This window comes from Tiliqua scincoides, chromosome 5, assembly GCF_035046505.1.
Source record: "Tiliqua scincoides isolate rTilSci1 chromosome 5, rTilSci1.hap2, whole genome shotgun sequence".
Classification (NCBI taxonomy): Eukaryota; Metazoa; Chordata; class Lepidosauria; order Squamata; family Scincidae; genus Tiliqua; species Tiliqua scincoides.
The window spans coordinates 56,469,517-56,494,379 of record NC_089825.1 but is presented as its reverse complement, the minus strand read 5'-3'; the positions used below and the strand labels follow the sequence as shown (position 1 = coordinate 56,494,379).

Sequence of the window (24,863 nt, the reverse complement as noted above, 5' to 3'; positions counted from 1 at the left end):
TGAAGGCATTAGCCTCCCTGCCACCTCCGTCCAACTTGCACAGATTTGGAGCTTGTGCTGTATTATCAAGACACTCAGGCTATTTCTCAGGAAGAAAGTATAAACATTTCCAGTAAGAGGAATTCACATAAATTTGTTTCCCAAATGGTGCTTCAGCTGTTCTTGGTTGTAAAGATTAAATGAGAAAACAAAGAAAGCAATTTTTCAGTCCCTCAGCTCCTCCACTATACAATCAGACATACCCAGAGTACACAACATTTACTTAAGGCTGCAGAACCACTCTGACAAATCCACGTATATTCCTGGGCCTGGATTTTAACACAAATGATTCCCTTGTCCTCAGTACCCGGCTAAAGTGAAAAAAGGCTCACTCCTCTTCCCACCATGCTTGGGGTGCATTTGTTAATTTAAAAAAAAATCATCCATGCAATCAAGTCATGAGGGGGAAAAAAAAATATATCCCTTGTGAATCTGAAAGCCAGGAGCAGCCAACAGAAATATCAGAATGAGTAGTGCTAAGTTTTTTACCATGTTCTCTGAGGAAAAATAATTATTTCCACTGAGGTGATGACTGAAGGCCTTTGCACACATGATGCTTTCATGTGTGGTTTATCTTTCTTATCTCAGGAAGTTAATCCAAGGGTACCCAGCAAGCCATATGGCTAGGGTTCCAATCCTTAGATTGTTTAAAGCAGTATTCCTCAAATTGTGGGTCGGGACCCACTAGGTGGGTCACGAACCAATTTCAGGTGGGTCTCCACTCATAACAATATTTCATTTTTAATATATTAGACTTGATGCCACCTTGATATGTAACTGCATTTGGGGAAGTGTTACTGTACTTTACTTTTAATAGGCTATTCTGTATTTAACAATGATAGTCAATGGGACTTACTCCTGGGTAAGTGTGGGCAGGATTGCAGCCTAGGATTGTTAAAAATTTTCCTGCTTGATGATGGCACTTCCAGACATGACATCATTTCCGGTCGGTCCTGACAGATTCTCATTATAAAAAGCAGGTCCCGGTGCTAAATGTGTGAGAATCACTTGTTTAAAGTATACAACTTAAAACGGACATGTAACAAATTTTTTTAGATTAAAAAATCTTATTTTTTTTGCTACTTCTTCATGTCTACAGGAACCTATCTCCAATTACCCTATGCACCTCAGACACATTTCTCAACCAGAGTGAGACCGTAGATAATTATGAAATTTCACTGACTCAAGTAATGAGCTAAAAACTGAGGGGTATCTGCTGGAAAAAAACAAATATACACACACAAACACAAAAGAGAAGAATTCTGCATTTCTGCTAGGAAACCACATCTACTTAACATAGAAGAAGGGGACCATTGTGTAATTAGAGGGGAACCTATAAAACTTTCCTGACATGCCATTTTTGGGAACCAAAACAAGTTTCTAAGCACTCATTACAAAATAATAAGCCTCTTTATCTGGTTTCCCTATGAATTCTTTCCTGCACTTTAAATCTGAAAACTGAAACAAGAAAAATCATTAGCTTTCCACAAAGAATCATGCAAAGTGGGCCATGGGTGAACCGTGCCATTGTTGGATGAGAAGAAAGCCATCAATAGTCCCAGGTGAATGATGTCTGTCCAGCACCACAGTCTTGACAAGGTCTGATGTCCCACCCCCATACCGCCCTTCTCAACATTCCATTCCCAGCACCTCAGGAGGAAAAGAGACATCTATGAATCCTCTGGCACAGTTGCAAGGCTTTACAGCTGTAACAACCACAAACACAAAGGCAAGGGTGGGGAGGGGTGGATCTTCCACATTTAGGGCTCCTGAGCTATTTTGTTGAACTAACAGAAGCATAAAGATCTCTGCATCCAATACCTTCCCAAACAGAATGGTGCGTAGAGAAAAGGGTAAATGTTCATTCAGATAAATATGAATGCGAGAACCACATTAGACATGTCTGTCAACATGAAATGTGGCCCAAAGGGTGTGTTTTGTGTGTTCTTAAAAATCAATGGCAAGCTGGAAGAGGGCACAAAACACGTATGCAGGACATATGCAGCAAGAATAATTGCTTACTGGGCTAAGACTTAAGATTTTTTTTGTCTCTCCCATCACTCAATTTAAGTGAATGTCCCCTGGTTCTGGTGTTGTGTGAAAGGGAAAAGAATTTTTGAATACAATTGAATGTCCTACCCCAGGATTCACCCTCCAGGATTATGTAAGAGGATAAAGCAGGCCATTCCCCTCTTCACATCTTCTTTCAACCTCAACATTCCATAGTCCTGGAAGCTACTAAGCACAGCTCCTTGTTGGGCCATTTGAATTTTTTATTTTTTTATTTGCAAGCAAATATACTTCTACATACCTGGTGAGTTTCCCAAGGATTTATTTATTGCGCTATACATTTATACCTCACCTTTCCAGTAAATTACAATCCAAGACGGTGTATAACACATGGGATAAACACTAAAGAAGAAGAAGATGGGGCATAAACAGGAATTACGCAGAAGCCACTAACTTATTTCTGGAAGGGCCCACTGTCACACCAAATTGCTAGGCCCTGGACCACCAGGTTTGGTACTGGAAAAAGGGTGATTGATGTTATATAGCAGGGGTCTCCAAACATTTTGGCCAGAGGGCCGCATCACATATCTGGCACGGTGTTGAGGGCTGGGGAAAAATTTAAATATAAAATTTATATAAATAAATTAGAGATGGAACTTAGATGAGTGAATAAATGAATGAGTGGGCTTATTCATTAAAACTCTCTGGCCCTTAGAACACCCTCCAGATGCAACCAGAGCATAGTTCAAGTCATGTTCGGCCAAGTGGGCCAGAGGCTTTCAGGGGACAAGAGGTGCGGGCCTGATTGAGGCTGACCGTGGGCCGCATCTGGCCCCCGGGCCGGAGTTTGGAGACCCATGTTATATAGGAATCAGCTATGTAATTTTAGTGTGGCAGCCTAATAATATGCAAAATGTCTTCATTTGGTTGCAGTGGCATAGCTAAGAGGGCCACAAGTGGCCTCCGGGCTGGGGTTTGGGCACCCCTGTTCTATGCCAATGGACATGCCATTTAATCATTGTAATTAATGAGCACTTGGTAGCCTGCAGTTGATTTCAGAAAAACAAAAAATATGTACCCTACAGACTTTATGATGTCATAAGACTCGGTCTATTGTTGATTTCCTTTATTTGATACTGCTGCAGTCACCAGAATGTGGCAATCAGATGTCTAGCTGCCTTGAGCGCATCCTGAACAGGAGGGGAAAGTGTAGGATTCTTTTTAAAAAATAAATAATCATGTAACAGCCTAGCAGTTCATTATATGATTGTCATAATATTTGCATGTCAGATAACACATATTTGATCTTGTAGATTTTTGCAGAGACATGATGATGCAGCTTGATTTTAACAATGTTCAGTGTACTGAGTACATTTCATGCATGCAGTCCACCTACTGGCAAGTGTGGGAGAGGCTTTTATTTTATTCTCTCTCACACACACATGCACACACACGGCATGGGTGTTGTAAGCTACTTCCCTATGAGTCCACACAACTGTGGATTCAGTGTAAGTAAAGTATGGTGGGTGACAATAAGAGATAGGCCTTCCTGACTATGCCATCTAGGATGTGGAATGCCCTCCCCAGAAAGGTTTGAATGTTCACTTCACTGTTGGAGCTCTTGCAGGCAACAAGACTTGACTTCTTAGAAAATCCTCTAGACTCAGTTAACATGGGCTGGAAAAATATTTTCAGCAGTTGTAACCTTTTCTTGTTATTTATTTATTTGATTCTGTTATCTATTGATCAGTGTTTTAAATTCTGTCATTGTAAGCTGCCTTGAACATTTTCCCACAGGAAGGGGAAGTATAAAAATTTTCATAAATAAATAGAACCATTTGGGTTTTATGAATAAATAAAACCATTTAGTCACATCAATTTATCGTACCCTATCAGCATGCAGTGGAGTGCCAATTGTGTGGAAAAGACTCACAAGGCCTTGCCTCTAATTGTTATATTCACACACATTCCCCAAGGGTGTAGGATTAAACCAGAATTAAAATTACATTACTCCCATGCATCCAGATGTGCGTGGGTGAGCTGCCTTGAACTATTCGGATGTTCATGTGTGACATGAACATTTGATCTCTTCCATGTGTAACAAACTCTACAGCCACTATCAGACACAATTAGGCATGCTTATCCCACTGAAATCAACAGGTGTAATGTATCTCCACAGTGATAAGCTGTGACTCATGTTTCTAAGTGTGTGGCTGTTCCCAAGGTGATCTTGAATGTGGATCAGTTTCTTGCACTAGCACATGTGCATCAACGCATACAACTGCATAAGTAGTTATTTTTCTTCTGCTCATGTCCTGTTAAAGTCTTGCAAAAGAACATTTCTTCTCAAGTTTAGCATATTTCTTGTTCAGAATTTACAGTAATATATTCTCTGAAATTGAAGATACAGTAATTCCCTTAAATATAATTTCTTATGGTCAGGATCCCAAGGAACCATTGTGTGCACCCGAGAAGGCAGCCTATTGCCCATTCCAGCTGCTGCTCCTTCTGCCAGACTGAATGCCAGGTTAGAGAAACCTTCTTTGGATGTTGATCAATGTGTTCCTAAATTGTGTGGGAAGCCCTGCCTCCTATTATGGACCTATTTAGTGTTTGCAGTCTCTCTATCAAGACTTTGAACTGACAATCAGTCTGAAGAAAACACAGGTCATGGGTCAGGATGTGGATTCACCTCTTTGCATTGCAACCTCTGCGCATGAATTGGAGGTTGTCCATGACTTTGTGGACCTTGGCTCAACTATCTCCGACACTCTTTCTCTTGATACTGAGCTAAACAAACTCATCGGCAAAGCAGCCACCATGTCTTCCAGACTCACAAAGAGAGTATGGTCCAACAAGAAGCTGACAGAGCATACCAAGATCCAGGTCTACAGAGCTTGCATCTTGAGTACACTTCTGTACTGCAGTGAGTCATGGACTCTTCGCACACAACAGGAGAGAAAGCTGAATGCTTTCCACATGCACTGCCTCCAACACATCCTCAGTATCACCAGGCAGGAGAAAGTTCCAAACAAGGTAGTGCTGGAACGAGCTGGAATCCCTAGCATGTATACACTGCTGAAAAAGAGACTCCTGCGTTGGCTTGGTCATGTCGTGAGAATGGGCGATGGTCGGATCCCAAAGGATCTCCTCTATGGAGAACTTGTGCAGGGGAAGCGCCCTACAGCTGTGATACAAGGACAGCTGCAAGAGGGATCTGAAGGCCTTAGGGATGAACCTCAACAGATGGGAAACCTTGGCTTCTGAGAGTCCCGCTTGGAGGCAGGCTGTGCAGCATGGCCTCTCCCAGTTTGAAGAGACACTTGGCCAACAGACTGAGGCAAAGAGGCAAAGAAGGAAGGCCCATAGCAAGGCAGACAGACCAGGGACAGACTACACTTGCTCCTAGTGTGGAAGGGATTGTCACTCCCGAATCAGCCTTTTCAGCCACACTAGATGCTGTGCCAGGTCCACCGTTCAGAGCACGATACCATAGTCTTTCGAGACTGAAGATTGCCAACACGGGGTAGTCTCTCTGTATGCACCACTTTGGAACATTCCCAGGTGATGCTCTCGGAAAGAAACTCTCCCTAGATTCAAGGTTTGTCACTGCACTCAGAGTCCATAAAATCCATTTATCGCATCAGTAAAAGGGCCAAAGTACATAGGAAAAACCCCACTTAAATATCCCTGTACTCCACCCCCCAATTTCCCAATAATCATTTCCACCTGTCCTAGACTCCTGAGTACTGGGATAATTCTAAATTCCTCAGCTGTTCTATGGACCCTCCCCCTGGCAGTTGACCCTTTCACACACAACAGGGGAATGGAGCTTGTGAGGAGGAACTGCAGCTTGCGCTGGAGCCTGATTGAAAAATGGGAAAGAATCTGAGTCACAACACTGTTTTTGAAGACCTTAACAAGGTGCTTATGTACTACTGTGTGCCATTCCCCCCAGCAACAGAACTGAGCATTGCACTGAATTGCTAAAAAATACAAACACAAAAATCCAGGTTTGAAACGGCAGAAAAGCATTTGCAGTTTTAAAAACCATCCAAAACAAACGCAGTACCAATATAAAGCAGCAGAAACAGCTTAGTGCAGCACAACACCCTGCTTCACTTGCTGCCAGACAACTTTTTATATTGTTCACTGTCATTTTAAGAGGCATTCCTGGATTTGGAGTTAAGGAGCATGCGCAAAGCTGCCTGTTTGTAAGCTGTCTGCAGTCACTCAAATGTTCCTCATAGACCCTCTGCAGGCACTTTTAAAGCTCCTCCAGGCTGCAGAGACAGGCCTGAACAGCCATGACCCCTGAGTGATCCACAGATAAGACAAGGTGTCAATTTATGCTTGATTTATTGGTAGAAATTTCTCGCCTTATAGGGGAGTATCTACAGTAATTTAAAATGAATTTATTTTTGTAAAGCAGGATATTATAACTTATTGTGGTAAATTATAATTTAAAATTATTAAAGTAATTTAAAATTTTTAAATGAGAATAAAATTGCCAATACAATTATGCCATTGTACAAATTCATAGCCAGGTCACATCTCAATATTATGTCCAATTCTGGTTGTTACATCTCAAAAAAGAATTAGTGGAACTAGAAAAAGTGCAGAAGAAAGAGACCAAAATGATTCGTGGGCTGGGGCATCTCCTTTATGAGGAAAGATTATAGTGTTTGAGCTCTTCAGTCTAGAAAGAAACTGCCTGAGGGGACACACAACTGAGACATATAAAATTATTTATGGGATGGATGGAGTAGAAAGAGGGAGTTCTTTTCCCTCTCACACAACAACAGATCCAGAGGGATATCCACTAGAATTTACTGGCGGGAGAGTTAGAATTTTAAAAAGTTAGTTTGCAGGCTCCACGCTCTATATGCATCATATAGTTGCAAAATAGGTATTCAGATATATGACCTCACTTTCAAAGCATGGTCTCAACTCAGTTCCTGAGTGCATCATCAAGTATCATCTCTTAAAAAGCACCATTATCTCTTGGACACTTTTGACTGGCAAAAGATTTGTTTTACAAGAAAATGTTTTAACTTAATGCACATAAAAGCCAGGAGCAATCCGGTACGTTTTGGATTCCTAACTAGAGACTAAGTTCAAGGAGTATAGAATCTTAAAACTGAAATTAAGGTGTAGAGTCAGCCCAAGACTTCCTGATGCCTGAGGCTGCTTGCCAAATGCTACTCTCCTTACCCAATAATATGCCTGCCTTTGGTTCTACCACTCTCCAATGTTCTAACTTAGCATTCTCCTTCCCTCCACATTTCCTCTGCCTCTTTGTCCCTTTTCCTCATACAGGGAATGGACGGAGAAGGAGGTAGAAGCAAGTAGATGAAAAGAGATTGCCCCCCCACCAATCTGCTGCCTGACTGCCCAATCCTAATGGGCAGCCCAATCCTGAGCTGCCTGGGGAGCCCCAGCTCAGCAGCACCACGAAGGCTGCCGCCGAATCCAGCGCCTCCCACGCTACTGCGGGAGGCACCTCAGGAGTAGGGGACATTCGTCCCCTTTCCCCATGTAAGGGAGGCAGCCCTGCAATGGGGCTACTGAAGGGCGCCGCTAAAGTAAAGGTGCTCGTGTAAGGCAAGCAGCCTCCACGAGCGCTGAGGATCCTGCAGAGCAGAGCTCCACGGTTCCTCCTCCTGCCCGCCCCCAGGCACACCTCTGGCACGCCCCCTCCCTGCATCACGCTGGCCTCCCCACCCCCTCCCCGCATCATGCTGGACTCCCCCCTCCCCGGAACACCCCTGCCCCGCCCCGTTTGCCATTCCGCAGCCCAGCGGTGGCAGGCACCGCTGAGCTGCAGAACGCGGGCGCCCACTGTGCGGTGGCTCAGCGCCAGCTGCAGCTGAGCCACCTCTGGTGGGAGCCTGGCGGTAAGCCCCACAAACGTGCCTCATGGCACGTTTGTGACTGTGGTCCGCACCGCGCCATAGGATTGGGCCCTGAGGCATTTGTTCCAGTTAGCCTCATAGATGGGCCAGCCCTGATATGGTTCCATCACAGATTCCATTATTAATATAATATCTTCTAAAAGTGACAGGAATGCTCAGTTGATTGCCTTCTTTGGTGACTGAGAAGCACATATTCTAATTTAATGTTATAGCCTAGACATATCTCTCAGAATTTCTATTAAAAGCAGGTCACTTAAAGAGCAGTGTTGTGACAATTAAGCCTGGTGTTGAGAACTTTGAAACAAGAATGGCAAAAACATTCATATAAGTATGAGTTTCCAAATGAAAACAATGGAATGGAAAGAAAGCAATGAGACTGCCAGCAATGTGGAGTGTGTCTTATTTCATAAAACAACAGCCCACAAAATACCTCTCCTCCAAGAGCCCAACATGAAAAAAGGGGGCCCTACTCCATCTTTGACTCCTTGGCCAGTGGAATCACTATCCTTGCTGGATACTCTCATTTTTTCACACAAATTTTACAATCACAGATTGCAATTGTACAACAAGCATTATTTCTGAAATGCAACTTTGGCCATCACAAAACTAACAATGTGTAGACCTACTTTTTAAGCCAGTCTGCTCCACACTGCAATGAAACAATGCCTGAAGCATTAGCCATTTGTCTAATATGAAAAATATGAAGAATATGAAAAAGTAAAATTTTAAATAATCACAGCAGGTCAATTGGTGCACCGGGTCAATTTTTCAAAAGTACAGATGAGGCTTATGAGGTTCCAAATAACAAGCACCTGCCTGAGACTGCCACTGTTCTGCTTTGCCTATGCTGATGATTCAGTACACGGAGTAAAGTTTGAAACCCTCTGCCCAAAGTGCCAAGTCTAATCACATGCAATCCCAGTATGCCTACCTCAGCTATCCTCAGGGAAATATGGCATTCAAATGCTAATGCTGCAATGCTGGCATTTATTTTATTTTTATTTATTTTTCACATTTTTATACCACCCTTCCTCCAAAGAGCTCAGGGCAATGCGGTGGCATAGCTGGAGGGGGGATGGAGCACTCAGCCTGGCGGGGAGGTGGGCAAGCGGCCCCTCCCTTCGGAGCCATTCCCCCGCCGGGAATGGCTCCGAAGGGAGGGGCTGCTTGCCCACCTCCCCGCCAGGCTGAGTGCTCCACCCCACCAGCTATGCCACCGGGGCTGTAAACACAGCTGCTACCCTATTTTTGTCCTCACAATAACCCTGTGAGGTAGGTAAGGCTGAGAGAAAGTGCCTGGCCCAAGGTCACCCAGGAAGTTTTATGGCTGAGGGGAGATTTGAACCTGGAACTTCCAGGTCGAAGTCCACCTCCCAAACCACCCTGGATCATTTAAAGAGTCTTAAGTCACTTGCAAGGATGTTAATATGACACAGGGATGTTGCCAGCATCCCCATGTCACATTCCCCCCACCTTCCCAATCACTGCTTCATTACAACTTCACTATGCGAATTTCTAAGCCCTCACTCCACATCTTTAGCTGTCCCTGGAGGGGATGGGGAAATGCACTACATGATGACTCTATGCTCCTTCTTAGGGAAGGGGTGATAGCTCAGTAACAGAGCACATGCTTTGTGAGATTCCTGGCACCACCAGGTAAGGCTGCCACAGACTCACAGGAAAGCCACTGCAAGTCAATGTAAAAAACACTTACTAGATGGACTGATGGTCTCACTCAGCAGAATCATATGCTGAGAATCATATGCCAGTATCATATGCTCTTGATGTCACACAATTTAATTTAAATTCTGCTTCAGGCCAGGGTACTTGAAACACCCCCCCCCCCATATGTGCCATCCATCCCTTAAGAGCATCTGGAAGGAACCTCCTGCAGGTGCCATCATTGGCTGACACCTATTTGGCAGCAATGTGGGGGAGGACCTATCTATTTTCTCTATCATGGCCCCATAGTTTTGGCATCCTCTCTCCCTGGAGATTGGCACCCTCTCTATCAGTATTCCAGTGGGGCCTGAAGACCCTACTGTTCCGTTCACATTCTGAAGCCGCTCTATCTAGTGTTTGTCAAGCGGAGTTGTTTATTATCTACTGTTCTGTTTTTTATTAACAATATTTTATTTTAATCTTTTTAGCTATTGTTAGCTGCTTTGGGTGCCTCTTTTTAGAGGTGCAGGTGGTGTATAAATATTTTAAATAAATAAAAATATTGACAGCAGTGCCCTTTGAAGCATAACACCTCATCTTCAGAGGTCATAAACTCCCCCCCCCCCCCATTCTAGGCCGCATGCAATATCATTATCTCTGGTACAAAGAAGAAACTAGCTATGGTAACCTTTGCACATCATTTTGCTGTGATGTTTGGTGCCTGCCTTGCCAAGATATAAATCACTTTTCTTCCTGGTGCCAAAGGGTTTATTGCACTAAATTAAACACAAGCAACTTTAAAAGAGGAAGTAGGGGGGAAATCCCAAATATGAAATAAAAGAGCAGACACAGTGTTTGATAGAACAAAGCCTAATCCTTCTGTGCCTGGTTCCCATTTCCTATTTTCAACACTTACCTGTGAAACATAGCAGAGGTAAAATCGAGCTATTGCTACAATATCTGATCTCCCTTGGATAACCATTTCTAATGCTCTCTGTTGATCCAGCATGATAGAGAAAATTAAAATATTACGCCTGTCAAGATCGCCTCCTTTTTTGTGACGGCACTTCACCAAGAGCACAGCCTCAATACAGTACATATTGCAGTATTTAATTTTACTCTCTTCCACTTAACATTATTGTGTTGAAGCCCTATTAAAATGTTCCAGCTTTTCTCTCCCCCCCCCCCAAAAAAAAAGTGCAGCCGGCAGCTTGAGACTGGCTTCTGTGTGGTGACATTTTATATTTCATATTACAAAGACGTTACAAAGATGTGTGTGTGTTTTAATACTCCGACCACGAGTGGGTCTGATCATGCAAGTCTTTTTTCACCCAATTGATACGTTCCTGCCCAGCAAGATGCCTTGCGCTTGGAAGACTATGGGATCTCAACACGTGAACACAGCTCCCATGTTTCTGGTCCCATCATTCCTCCCATCATTCAGGAAAGCTGCTCTGAATTAACCAAGAGCATTTGAAAGCATTTTCATTCCTAAACCATCACCAGGGATTATCCTTAAATCCCTCTTTTCTTGCTGTCAACATGCAAAGCAACTTTTTCTTGCTGTGAATGCAAAAGTCCAAATTCCTTCCCAAAAAATATTCTGTGACACTTTTCCTGGGTTCCAAGGCATGGAATATTATGTTGCTAAGTAGCTTTACAAAGCAGACCAATAATTTATGAGAAATACCAGTCTTCTGAGTATTTGGCTTGTAGCTAAATCTTTTGCCTTTATCTTATTCCTTGGAGATTTTAGTTTTTGTTTCTTCAACGTTGCCATAGAGGGCTGATGACCAACAATATGAGCCACTCCTTACTATTCATCCCTTATTAACTTTATGCCATCATTATCAGTAGTTGGTGTGACCTAGCATAGGACTAAATAACTGTTGCTCAATGGGCAGTAAACTATTTATCTGCCTTGCTACATAATGAGTAAGAAGATTAGTAAAAATATTTGTAGGCTAGTCATTTCTGTGGACTTATTTACAAGGCTGCAGATCTCAGTTTCAGTTGCACCAACAACATTCTACACCTACCTGAGCAAACTGTTGACTGGTGTTCCACTTCTCTTCTGCTTTAGGGTTCATGCATAGCACACTTGTCATTCCTTACCAACTACTTATATAGCCCAGTCTTACCTTGTCTTTTCCATTTCCAGTAGACTTTCAGCATGTCCCTGCTTACCTGCATCTTCCTAACTTTACTCATCAAAAGGATGAACTTACCGATAAAAAGAAGTGTAGTCCACCGTTGAATGGCAAGTCTGAAAATCCCATGTTTTGAGTTTCTGGCATTCCCGATGGGCACGGAGCTTTACCCTCACTGTTCCTTGGCACAGTTCAGGAAACTGCTTCCTTGGAGGACGCGTACAGAACTCGTTGGACTCCACACGCCACGACTCAGCAAAGTCATCCACATCAAACTTAAAATTCCCATCACCCCCAATCAGGTCGTCTCTCTTGTGCCCATTATAGTTGCCACATAGACCACAAAGCCTGCCTTTGAGATGTGGCGCAGCCATGACTTCAACAAAACTGTCTCCATCCCAAGAGATTTCCAGTCCTAGAAAAAGAAGGCAAGGAGATAAGGAAAGCATTCATCTTTGTCATGGGCATATCAATACATGAAGTCACCTTATACTATACCACTGGTCTACTGGCCTCCTGCTGCCTTCTGGTTAGTAGTAACTTTCTAAGGCCTCAAGCAAAGATCCTTCCCAGCTGTCTGAGCCCCTTTTCATCAGAGATAACGAGGACTGAACCTTGGACCTTCTGTATACAAATTGTGTGTTGTACCACCAAGATATGACTCCTCTCATGTAGAGAAACCAGGAACCAAAAAGCAGCTTCTTTAAGAAAGGGAAGCTTAGGCTGCAATCCTAACCACACTTTCCTGAGAGTAAGGCCCATTGAACAAAATAGGACTTACTTCTGAGTAGACCTGATAAGGGTTGTGCCCTGTCTCATGGCTTCTGACACAGACCTGTTAGCTGCTGCTCAATATAGGGAGCCTCTTGCCTTCCCCTACTTGGTTTTGCAAAGTGCTCAAATCATCTCAAATTCCGCAGATTCCTCTGAGTGGCCCGCTTGGAGGCAGGCTGTGCAGCATGGCCTCTCCCAGTTTGAAGAGACACTTTGCCAACAGACTAAGGCAAAGAGGCAAAGAAGGAAGGCCCATAGCCAGGGAGACAGACCAGGGACAGACTGCACTTGCTCCCAGTGTGGAAGGGATTGTCACTCCCGAATCGGCCTTTTCAGCCACACTAGACGCTGTTCCAGAACCACCATTCAGAGCGCGATACCATAGTCTTTCGAGACTGAAGGTTGCCAACTACTTAATACTTGCAGGCAGGCTTATCTAGGCATGAGGTGGTAAAATGGACTGTGCCACTTATGATGATAGGAAGAAATACCTTTTTAAAAATTCCCATCACTTAAAAAGCTCCCTGCAAGCTCGCACATCAGGAGAAAAGGTTCTAGTTTGTACACTGCACTATGGGGCAAAACAAGCAACCACATGAGAATCATTAAACCCCCTTTAGCATTCAGAGCTCTGAACAGAAATAGTATTGTACCAACATCTACCTCAAATGTCCTTGAACAAAATACTCCATTTAGGAGACTTTTACAATTGGCACAGACTGACTGAAATCCTACCCAGTTGGAAATCAACTTCAGCCTGAACACTGCTTGACTGGAGGCAGGATTTTATTCCATACTGCTTTTTCATGAAGTTTTAAGTCATATGAAACAATTCATAGTTCCCCTTAAGATTAATTACACTAATAGCCCAATCCTAAACTGCCCGGCATGTGGGGCTATTGCCATACAAAAAATGGCTGCCGCAGTGTCCTAAGTGCATCAGGCAGTTGCTGGTGGATCCTTGGGAGAAGGGGACATTCGTTCCCTTCCCCTGGGTAAGGAAAGTAGCCTTGCAATGGGGCTACTCAATGCTGCTGCAGCTGCGCTCCACTGGTCCTGACATGCCTCCTCCCCACCCTTCGTCCCCTCCCCCAACCCCAGAATGCCTCCTCCCTGCCTCCCTCCACATCCCCACCTACTTCTCCGCTGCCCGGCAGTTCAGGTGACTGCTGAGTGGTGGAGCACCGGCTTTCCACCAGTGCCAGCCCAGCGCTGGTGTTGGGCTAGCTGTGATGCTAGGCTCACAAATGTGTTTTATGGCAAGTTTTCAACAGCACACGCTAGAGGTGAGCAGTGCACGCTGTGTAGGATTGGGCTCTAAGTCCAGGCCAGTTTCTCCAAACTCATTGTGAAATTCTGAACCAGTGAAATACATTTTAGATTCCAATAAGCAGCTATATAAGTACTTCATCTTTTGCTAAGCCTTTTTTGGACAATAATGAACAGTGCTTATACATAGAGGGTTATTTGCCAGGATTGTAATAAGCTGGATATTTTCTTTTTCAAATTGCACTATACACCCTGTATTTTTTATCTGTGCATTTAACTAACAACCATTCAGAACTGAAATAAAGGGAGTTATTCTATGGAACAAAATTAGAAATACAGTACTTGGCAGATAGATATTGAATGGAATTATTTTTTGTGCCTTTTCTTCTCTGAATGGATGAGTTCTCCATTCTTTTGGATGGGAATCAGGATATAAGTAATCAGTCAGTTTTGCAGCCAAAGCATGCAACATCTGTCCCATCTGGAGCTATACAGACTGACAGCATTCTTTTACTGTCTTTCTAGGATTTTCCCAATTTCTTTTGGAAAATGCTTAACCAACTTGCAGCTTATCTTCTATGTTTGGCACAGTTGTGCTGAATTTGGAATACACATGAAGGTTCACAGCCTGGAAACTGCCATCAATTGCTCTGCAGTTTTTTTTCTCCCCTCTGAAGAAAAGGCAGCCACAGATACTGAAGATATGCTCAGGGTCAAATTCCAGCATCTTACAAAAACCTAGCCAGATGGATAGCGTATCAATGAGTCTATAGTAACTGTGAGGTTAAATCCCTTCCCCAAACCAGCACAGAATTAAGAGCAACGTTGACAGAGGGAGTACATTCAGAAGTCAAACCAATTTGCTCCAAACCATTAATCAGAAGTGACCACTATTCCTGAATTCTGCTCTTACGCTGCTTAAAACAGGATCCAACCCAGTCAGTCTAGTCTAAGTTTCAATGTAACTGCAGCATCTTTTGAAGCTCCTTCAGGAACAAAAAAAGATTTGTGCTTGCACCAGGCATCCTTGTGTGAACCCAACAATCCTTACATTCTCATAAGAAACGTCTAGTGATGGAGAGGCACTCCACTGAGAATGAGGCTCTAACCCACACTGCTAGCCATAAACGTGCATTAAAAGGTTGTGATTATCTTTACAGTAGTCTTATGTATGTCTACTCAGAACTAAGTCCCATTGTGTTCAATGGGGCTTACTCCTAGGAAAATGTGTATAGGATTGCAGCATTAGCCACCTTGATTGCATGAACAAAATTGGGTTATACATTTAAAGTGGTATTCTAAATCAGCAGCCTGACCCTCTTGGCTGACTTTAATTCAGTGCAATTAATTGAAGGCAGGCAAGTGATTTTCACTGTTGTAATAGTTTCCACCCAATTTGTTTCTTTGTTTATGTCCTAGAAAAGGCAAGCAGTGCAATGCTGGCTCTAATTCTACTTCTTTGCTGTTAATGATGAGCTGTACTAGCACAAGATATGGCAACAGCCTCTACAGCTGAAAAAAGGTATTTTGAGAAGATGAGCAGACAACTTTGAACATAGCCATAATGTCAGCATATGCTTTGATGACTAAGAAATTGCTCCACCTATGTGACTCTCCCCAACACAGAGCCTTATCCTATCCATGTCTACTTAGAAGTAAGTCTAATTAGAGTCCTGGGCTTACTCCCAAGTAAGTGTGAATAGGATTGCAGCCACACACATCTACTATGATCAGTGTAAGAGGGGAGCATGCTCTATATTGTACGACACTGCAGGTAATGGTGTCTTGAACTGGAGAGTCCATCAGCAGGGGACAGGCTCTTTATTTGATGAACCACTACAGCTACTTTTAGAGAGAGCAGCAGCCTGCTCTCTGCTGATGTGTAGTGCCATACATATACAGGCATGCCCCCTTATACACGGGGGTTCCATTCCAAAAACCCCTGCAGATAGCCAAAACCATGGATATGGACAAACATCTGGCCCCACGGTCTGGGGCCATCCCCCCCCCCCGGAGGTGATCTCCGGAGGGGCTTCTGAGCCCAGCAGAGGCTGAAGACATTCGTCCCAGGCCTCTGCTGGGCTCAGATTGAGCTGCAGAGATCAGAACGTGTGACTTTCTGTTTCACTGAGAAACCAGAAGTGATGTTTTTATAAGGCATTAGCTTCCCTTGTTTCTGGTGGGAACACATGCTGGGAGGGTGTGCTGGGGGACCCAGACCCCATCCGCAGATAAGTAAAGCTGTGGATATGGGATCCATGGATATTGGGCCTCTCCTGTAGTGACCAGAACTAGTACTGCAGCTCTTCAGTACTGAGAACAATAAGAGTCTGGCTGGCCGTTTCTCCAGACTCTGTTCCTCACACTGAACAGCATCACTCAACTGAGCAACAGCAAAGACTTGCCCTATCCTGCCCCTACTTATTGCATGATGCCTGACTATGTCTGCTGCCTCTTTCCCTTTGACCCTCACCTGCCCGCTCAGCAATGAGACTTCACCCAATGTTGGGATGTCTGGAGGGGATTCTGATGCCATGGGAGAGATTATCTTCAGAGAATAAATACAAGGCCTTTTCTGTTTTCAGGTTTGGTAAATTTTCTCTACCATACATTCCTTAACTATGCCACAGAGTTAATATAGGGGAGACAAATCAAAACCATTCTTTTTTCCCCCAAAGGTTTTTATATACACCCCCATACTTATTGCATTAATAAGTTTTGGCCATGAGAATTGTTTTAACTGGTTTTCATGATGAAGGCTGTTTATCTTTGCTGCTTATTTGCTGTATATATTTTGCAAATAAGTACAGATTGAGGTCCTAGGTTCAATCCCCGTATCCCTAATTAAAAATAACACCTGGATCTTGAAATGACCTCTGAAAAAAATCCAGGAGACCTAGTGGTAGCCAGAGCAGACAGTATTGAGTTACACAGACCAATGGTCTGAGTGTTTATATCTTCAAACACTTTTTGAGTTAATGTTTTAAGAACTGCAATATAAAATATTACAATAAACAATAAGCAAACAGCATCTGTGAATTGAACAGATAAAAGACCTGCAAAAGAGAGTGGGTTAAAAACACATTGTGGCACCTTAGCTAATGACTTCTGTCAACACTACAAAGGACAATAAAATCTTTCCCTCTAAGTGATCAAGATATAAACACATCTGCAGATATATCGCTTCATTTCCATTATTAGCAAGTGTTACTGATACTGCAGAGAGTTCCTGAAGCCTAATGGCATTGAGACTGAGCAGCAATCTGGACTTTGCCAGGACAGTTCTCACCTCTGTCATGAACTCACCAAGTAGTCATGGACAATGCACCCCCCATGCTCAGCTTCTCTAGTTGCAATGTGGGGATGATGGTAGTTACTTACATGACAAAGCTATTGTAAGGACTACCTCAAGATAATGCATGTGAAGCCCTTTGCACAAACAGAAAGTGCTAAACAAGTGCTAAGTATTAGTCGTGTTGAAACAACATCATACAAGGCAACATAAAGTCCCAGATTCAATTCCTGGTCTCTTAATCTAAAAGGAACTCAGAGAGGAGGGCTGGGAAAATGCTCTGCCTGAAGTCCTGGACAGCAAGTACAAGTCACAATAGATGACTGGGCAAGGTAAACCAGTGGTGTGACATAACACTGCTTAATACCTTGGTTTCCATGCTTCCATGCTTTACAACAAGTAAAAGGTCATGTGTGCTAATAAGCGGATGCCACCTTTCAGCAACACTGTCACAATAGCATTGCAAGAGTCAATTTCCATGTTTGTTGCTATGCCCATCCTATCCATTTATCTTGTGTTAACAGCCAATCTTAGGATCAGGTTGTTAGTTTCTCCTGCATTCAGTGGGCAGAATACAGGAACCCTTTTAGCTAATGGGGAAATTGTCTGGGCTGTAATACACTACAATTACTCATTATTGAGCCAACCATTACATGCCAGGTTTCCCCAACTCTGCCAAGAGAAAGACAATGATGCTTGCTGTAGTTTATGGAGCTGAGACAAGAGACAAACACAATAACAAAAGAATCATATTTTAGGCCATTTAAAGCATCCAAAACTGTTCTCAGGAATTCAGTGGAATTTCATAATTCAGTTGGCAGCAAAGAGAGACACTCAAGATGCTTTTAATTAGGACTTATGAATAATGCTTCTCTTGTGCGCATTCTACGGACAGCCACAAAAATTTTTGTCTTGCAATTCTGATGAACAAGCCCAGAGCAGAGATTCTATTTTGCATGAGACAAAGGAACAGGTGTATGAGTTCTTGGCTCAGCAGCAGATGCTGTGATACTTCTTAAATGACCTCTAGATGACTATTGTGTTTTCCATTGATTTCTCCCTGAAAGGTGATACTTGGTACATCAGAGGAAACTAGATGTTCAGCAAATTCACATCTGGGAACTCAGGTATCTACCAAACACCCATAACATTTGAGTGGGGGACAGACATGATTTGGAGAAGATGTAGGTAGAGAGAGTGCTTAACCCTTATCCCATCTGCTGCTTCTCCCCTGCACTTTCTTCCTCAGTTGTTTTTCTCTGCTAGGATTTCCAGATGGGAGTTTACTGCAGCTAAGCCAACTGGTTGGAAGAAAGGAGTTCAGGGAAGATGCAAGGGGTGAGGAGGGAAAGATTAAGCACCCTTCCTTCACCATACCAAATCATACCCTCCTTGATACTTTGTAGATGTTTGGCAGAGGTCTATGTCTCCACTCAAGGTCTAGTTTGGTCCCCACATTTATATTATATTTAATTGCCTGATTGTGTTCTTTTGCTAACAATAAGCCATCACATGCTTTGGAATGAAATGACTGTGAAAGGGCAATCACATGATAATTGAGCTCTCTCACACCTCGGCAGCATCTCCTTTCTCCCTCTTTCATTCCTCTTGGTCTACCCCTTCCCTTTGTAATGTTCCTCATCTTCTGAGGCCTCCTTCTGTTTCTCCCTCTCAGTGCCTCAGCAGAAGCAGCACTGATGAAAGAACAGTGCTGAAGGAACCCAGTTATCACGTAGGCTGTATTTTCAGCAGTGATGTCTTGGTAGAAGTAGCACTACAAAAAGGGCGGCTCACAAGGTAGTTGGCCTTTCCCAGGACTTCATTTTCAGCAGCGGTGCTTCTGCCAAGACATCACTTCACAACTCAACAGCTGAGAGCAACTGGTGGCAGTGTTGGGAGAGCCCAATGATCATATGGTCTTCCACTGGCCCATGGGCCTTATGCTTGACACCCCTTAGAACAATCTTGTGAGGTACTGTTATTTTCATATGGCAATTAGGGTGCTGAAGCTGAGAGGGAACGGCTGCCTACAACCACTGTGTGAGTTCATGATAGAAATAAGTTTTGAACCAGGAAAGTCCTGATTCACTGCTCAGTCTCTTAAGCCACTACTCTACATCAGCTTGGGGGGGCAAAGGGGCTGACCTGCCAATGGTTAGTGCTTCAGCCTCTTTGCCATTTCCATTACATCTGAAGCATGCAAAACAAAATTAAAGAAACCAGTTACAAATGTGCAGTGAGAATTGGCAGACATTGTAGTTAACGTAACACGTCAAATGCACAGAGGAGTTCCAACCAGAAAAACCTACTGCATTTCTGATTGTTTTTCTTTTGTTGCAGTTGCCTCTCTTTGTATAGTCTTATTTTGCTCTTGTGTTTTTGCAGTTCATGAATGCAAAAGAGTTACTCTGGAGTAAAGACATCTGGCTACCTATATTGTTCAGCAAGCTGGGGCACTGACAAGCAGATCTCCTACCAGGTAGCCACAAGCTTGCTTGAAAGAGCAGCTTGCAGCACTGCCTCATGAGTAGATCTGCCCTCAGGAAGGCAATTCCAGGCTGCTGCTTAAATAAGTAAGCCAGAGCTGTTGTTCATCAACAGCTGTCTTGAGCATCTGGTGGGTGGGAATTTGGCCCTCCAAGTTCCAACTTATTTCAATTTGACACCCATGGATTAAATTACCAAAACAAATTCAAGTTTTATGGTCATGTATCTTGATCACCAGTACACTTTTAGGATTCAGCATCTCCTGATTCCTGTGCTCTTTTACCTGTTTTCTTTCAACTAGTTACCAGATGTTCTCAATTTCCCTATTAAACCATATTTCAGGTTTGAATGATGCAAGACACACATGCACACAAAAGGCTGAATCAAAACACAGGAGCAATTCATTTAGGCTGAAAGAGAACCTAGACAGATGTTATACAACACCACCACACTATAGGGAGGCACAGCAAACAGCTCTTACTTCACACATGGGGTCTAAAATTATGCCAGGTTTTGGTTCAGCAAGAAATTTTTTGCAAGGCACCTTGGCTGGTGAGTCTGCAGACTTTCCAGTGCCTGTGGAACAATGTTCTTGCTAAAGCCGTCTAGATTTATTTTAACAAACTTTGATTAGTTTGGATGTGTTGTACTAAACTTATTCCTTGCTCGACAAGCACCTATGGCTGCTTATTTCTGATCTCTACTAGTGCCATCACTAATGCTTGATCAGTGTTTTGCAAACTGTCGTTGGGGAACTGTGGGGTTCTCTGGAAGCTTATCAGAGTGTGATAATCATGAGTTGGGTTGACATAGTTATTGCTGTTTCTTAAGGCTCATATTTTTAGGGAGGGGGTATAAGTCAGCTAAGCTTGCAGAGAAACTGAAGCACTAACAGCACAATCCTACCTTGCGCTGGAACAGGCAGACCAGGAGGCCTATGCTGTATCCAGTGCAAGGTTGGGGCCAGAAGTGGCTCAGCTGGGGGAAACTCTTCCCCTTACCCCCGGTTAAGCCACCACAGCCCCAATGGGTCTACTTGGACTTGCATCACCTCAGGAGTTGGAGCGAGTCCAAGGAGAACAGAGCTACTTTGAGCCACTCTGTGCTGCTTGGGGAACGGGGTTGGGATCCAGTATAATTGCCTTGTCCCAGCCTCATCTCCCACTACCCGCCCTCCTGCCCCTGGACACCCTCCCCCTGCCTTCCCCCCACCCTGGAATACCTCCCTCCTGCCTCCTCCCTGCCCTCCCCAGACCCCTGCGTCAGCCGAGCTCAGTTGACGCAACCCTCCCTCCCCAACGGCGTGGAGGCTGCATGCAGCATCTGTGGGCTGGTGGGCATCCCTGCGCCAGTCCAGCTGACCCCCAAAGAGGTGCGAACGTGCTTTACGGCATGTTTGTGACCCACCTGGGCCAGTGCAAGGGACTTGCGCCACCCTAACGGGGAGTTAGGATTGCGCCCTAAGAGCACAATCCTATGGATGTCTACTCAGAAGTAAATTCCATTACGTTCAATGTGGTTTACTCCCAAATAAATGTATATAGCAGTACTTCCCAAACTCCTACAAGGAGTTGGGAGCACTGTGTGTGTGGAGGAGATCCTACGGTAGCAACGCAATCCCCAGGATTGCACTGCTGCTGGGGGGGGTGTTAAATTTGCCTGAGTGTGTGCTAGCCTCTGGGGGGGGGGTACGAGGAGCCCCACAGATTCCTCGGCAGGGCTTCTCAAGTCTCCAAACAATTTTATTTAAAAAGAAAAAAAAGGATCAAAAACTGGAAGTGATTTTCGATTGTGTGTGGGTTTTTTTTTTTACTGTTTTGGAGGCTTATGGAGCCATGTAGAGCAGTGGTTCTCACACATTTAGCACCGGGACCCACTTTTTGAATGAGAATCTGTCAGGACCCACTGGAAGTGATGTCATGACTGGAAGTGATGTCATCAAACAGGAAAATTTTTAACAATCCTAGGCTGTAATCCTACCCACACTTACCCAGGTGTAAGTCCCATTTACTATCATTGTTAAAATATTATACATAGTAGCTTGTTAAAAGTACAGGTCTGTAACATTTCCCCAAATGCAGTCATATACCATGATAGCATTAAGTCTAATATATTAAAAATAAAATATTGAAATGAATAGGGACCCACCTGAAATTGGCTCGTGACCCACCTAGTGCGTCCCAAACCACAGGCTGAGAAACACTGCTGTAGAGGTGTCTGCAGGGCTCCCTGCACCACCCCCCCCCAGAGGCCAGCATTCCCTCAGGTAAGTTTAAAAAAACCCTGGACGGTTCCCAGGTTAGGGGAGCATTAGGTGTTCTAAGACTCACATGAAGCAGTGGTGAGTGTCTGTGTCAGTGTCTGCACAACTAAGTGCATGTCACGGAAACTTCTGCCGTAGCTGCGATGCAGCACATTCTTGGCAGAAGTCATAGCTGGACAGACCAGGCTCTTGGCAGGAAAGGTTCCCTGAGAATAAAAAGTTTGAAGATCCCTGGTCTAGATCAGGGGTGTCCAAACTTTTTGGCAGGAGGGCCACATCATCTCTCTGACACTGTATCTGGGACCAGGAAAAAAAAAGAATAAATTTACATTTTAAACTTGAATAAATTTACATAAATGAATACATTAGAGATGGAACTTATATGAATGAATGAAGGTCTTGCAATAGCTCAAGGCCTATAAAAGCCTTACACAAAGCAAGACCAGCCTTTCCTTTGCTGCCACTGCTGCATCACAGATGTGAAATAGCAAGCAGTGGAGGAAGCCCTTATCCCATAGCTCATGCGAGAGGTCAAACGGTTGGCTGTCACACTGAGAGCAGTTGCATCAGGCCAGCACGGGCTCCAGCAAATCTCTGGAGTGCCAGAGGCTCATTGGAGACTAGAAGCTCCTGAGGGCTGGATTGGGAGTCCTTGAGGGCCGTAAGTGGCCCCAGGGCTGGGGTTTGGGCACCCCGGTCTAGATAATATAAGCATCTGTTATGGGTTTGGAACCTAGATAATCCTGTCACAGCATAGGATTGGCAGGCTAAATAAACAGTAACCTCAAGTTTGCATGCTAAGTTCATTGCACATCTTTGGATTTTTACACCTTAAGTGCGCTACAGATTTTTAAAGAAGTCAACTCTGATCCAGGATAAAAAACTGATGGCTTCTTGGGCAATTAGTTTCTGAATTTCAAAATCTATTCCAATGAAAATTTGTAAACCTCATTGGAACTGGCAGAAACACAGCTACAAACATTGACTCTGAATTGCCAATTATAGAAAGCAGTGTGTTTAAAAAAGCTATCACTGCATTTAAAGGTTGCAATCTCTCCTTCAGTGTGCCTCAGTGGGATGCTGTAATGATTAACTTCAACTTCTTAGGCTTAGCTATAGTTTTTTTTATAGGTTTCAGCCCAGGAGCCTTGATGGCCTGAGCCCTAAACAGATTAAAGCGAATCTTCAGAACTTGTGACCCACCAAGCCAAATTCAACCCATCAGTTGTATATTATGGCCTGCCAAGCACTGGACAAATCCCCCCCCCCCACTTTGCAGTTCAAAGTAACATCAAAAACAGCCATATAGCTAGAGAGGTATGTTTGACTTGGTTAGGCAAAGGGTGCACACCACTGCCTTCTCCCTTTTTAATTTTTGTTTATTTTATGGAAAATATTTATAATCTGCTTCTCCTTCAGCTGAATCTCAAAAGAGTCTTACAATAATCAGAGCAACCACATAAAACCGTATGGGTACAAAAAACACCATTAGCAAACCAACAAACACTTTCTTCATCTATCTTGTTTCATTATGATCTTTCAGATAAGCCAAGAGCATCCCATTGACTATACCTTTGATGTACCAATGAGAGACATTCTGAGTGGGTGTCCACCAACTGTGGAACTCCCTTCCTTTGGAGAACTGCCCATGTCTGAACTTGGATACATTTCTGAAATAGGTCACAATATTTTAACTTGGGGTGACTTTTACCAGCAAGTGCTAGATAAGCACGAGACAGTTAAAAAAAATCCAATCTTGTATTATATTAAACATGATTTAATAAGTTTGGATTTTAATATGTTGCCCTCCCCAAGTCCTTGAGATGGGCAGATCAGAAAAGGAATAAATAAAAATAAATATAAGCAGACGGTGTCCACATAACTGAAAGTACCAAGTTTTCTTACCAGCGCATTATCTGTTTAGACAATAGTTTTCAGAGCAATAGTTTCAATAGTTTTCAGAGCAACAAGCAACAAAACAAATCAGAATATTCTTATTCCATATGGCATACTTGTATTGTTACTGTCAACTTAGGAGTGTGACAAGGGCACTTGTCATAGCCCCACCTGCTTTGGTTGTCACTCTCAAGAGATATCCTTCCAAGTCAATGTGAAAGTATGGGGTTTTGTAAGGCAGGGATATCCGTGACCCATTCCACTTCACGGTGAGATGCTGATGGAGGCTGATGGAGCTGCTGCCCAGCATAAGGTCTACAGATTTTGTCCAGGAGAAAGAGTGAGTCCGACGGGCATCGTTCTTCACCAGCACCTGGAAGGGCGAGGTAGAGGAGGAGCAGTCTTTCGTCAAAACGTACTGACATGTTCCCTGAAAGTTAAATGTCCGTCCATCAAAAGTGTTGTAGTGGGGGTCTCCAAATACAGTGCAAACTCCAGGCTCTGCAGGTGAGTGAGAAACAAAAGCACCATCAAGACCAATTTATGTTTGGTAAGAGAAGGGATCAGACAATGTAAAAGATTTGCCAACATTTATGGCCACTTCACATGTCACCTTTTTTTTTCTAGGATTCACGTAAAAATATGTGTGAATAGAAAAATATTTGTTTGGAAACACGTAATGTCATCCAGGTACACTCACAGAGCCAGAGCTGGTTGCAACTTCCTGGTGATAAATCTGCTGCCACATGAAGTATGGAATGGTCCTTAGTAGGCAAAACACAGCAGTCTGGAGTAATTCCCAGAAGCTACAATTAAACTCAATGAGAAAATAACTACAGTCCATACGATCCTGTAGAGGGTACACTTTGTTCACATGAAGGGATAATTTGGAGTAAATTATATAAATGATAAGTGGTCCTGAAATCTATGCTTTGCATGATACAGCCTTAGAATGTAATTATGTGCACATATACTTGGGGGTATGTCCAATGAATTCACTTTTACTTACTTCCAAGTCCCCAGCATAGGACCCTTGGGTGATATATAAGGATTGTTTTGGGTTTTTGCCTCTGCTCTCCCATCCCTGTGTACTGCAAAACAAATTG

At 43.6% G+C, this 24,863-nt stretch overlaps 1 protein-coding gene across 1 annotated transcript in view; it reads right to left on the bottom strand.

The window, feature by feature from the left end:
• The window catches only part of BMPER (BMP binding endothelial regulator), a gene marked incomplete at its 5' end in the record, with an annotated part of 206,990 nt that overhangs the window by 51,111 nt on the left and 131,016 nt on the right, over positions 1-24,863 (bottom strand). The window contains 2 exons of the mRNA XM_066628674.1: positions 11,855-12,191; positions 23,929-24,258. Of these exons, the coding sequence (XP_066484771.1) occupies positions 11,855-12,191; positions 23,929-24,258 (667 nt within the window). The remainder of the gene's footprint in view (positions 1-11,854; positions 12,192-23,928; positions 24,259-24,863) is intronic.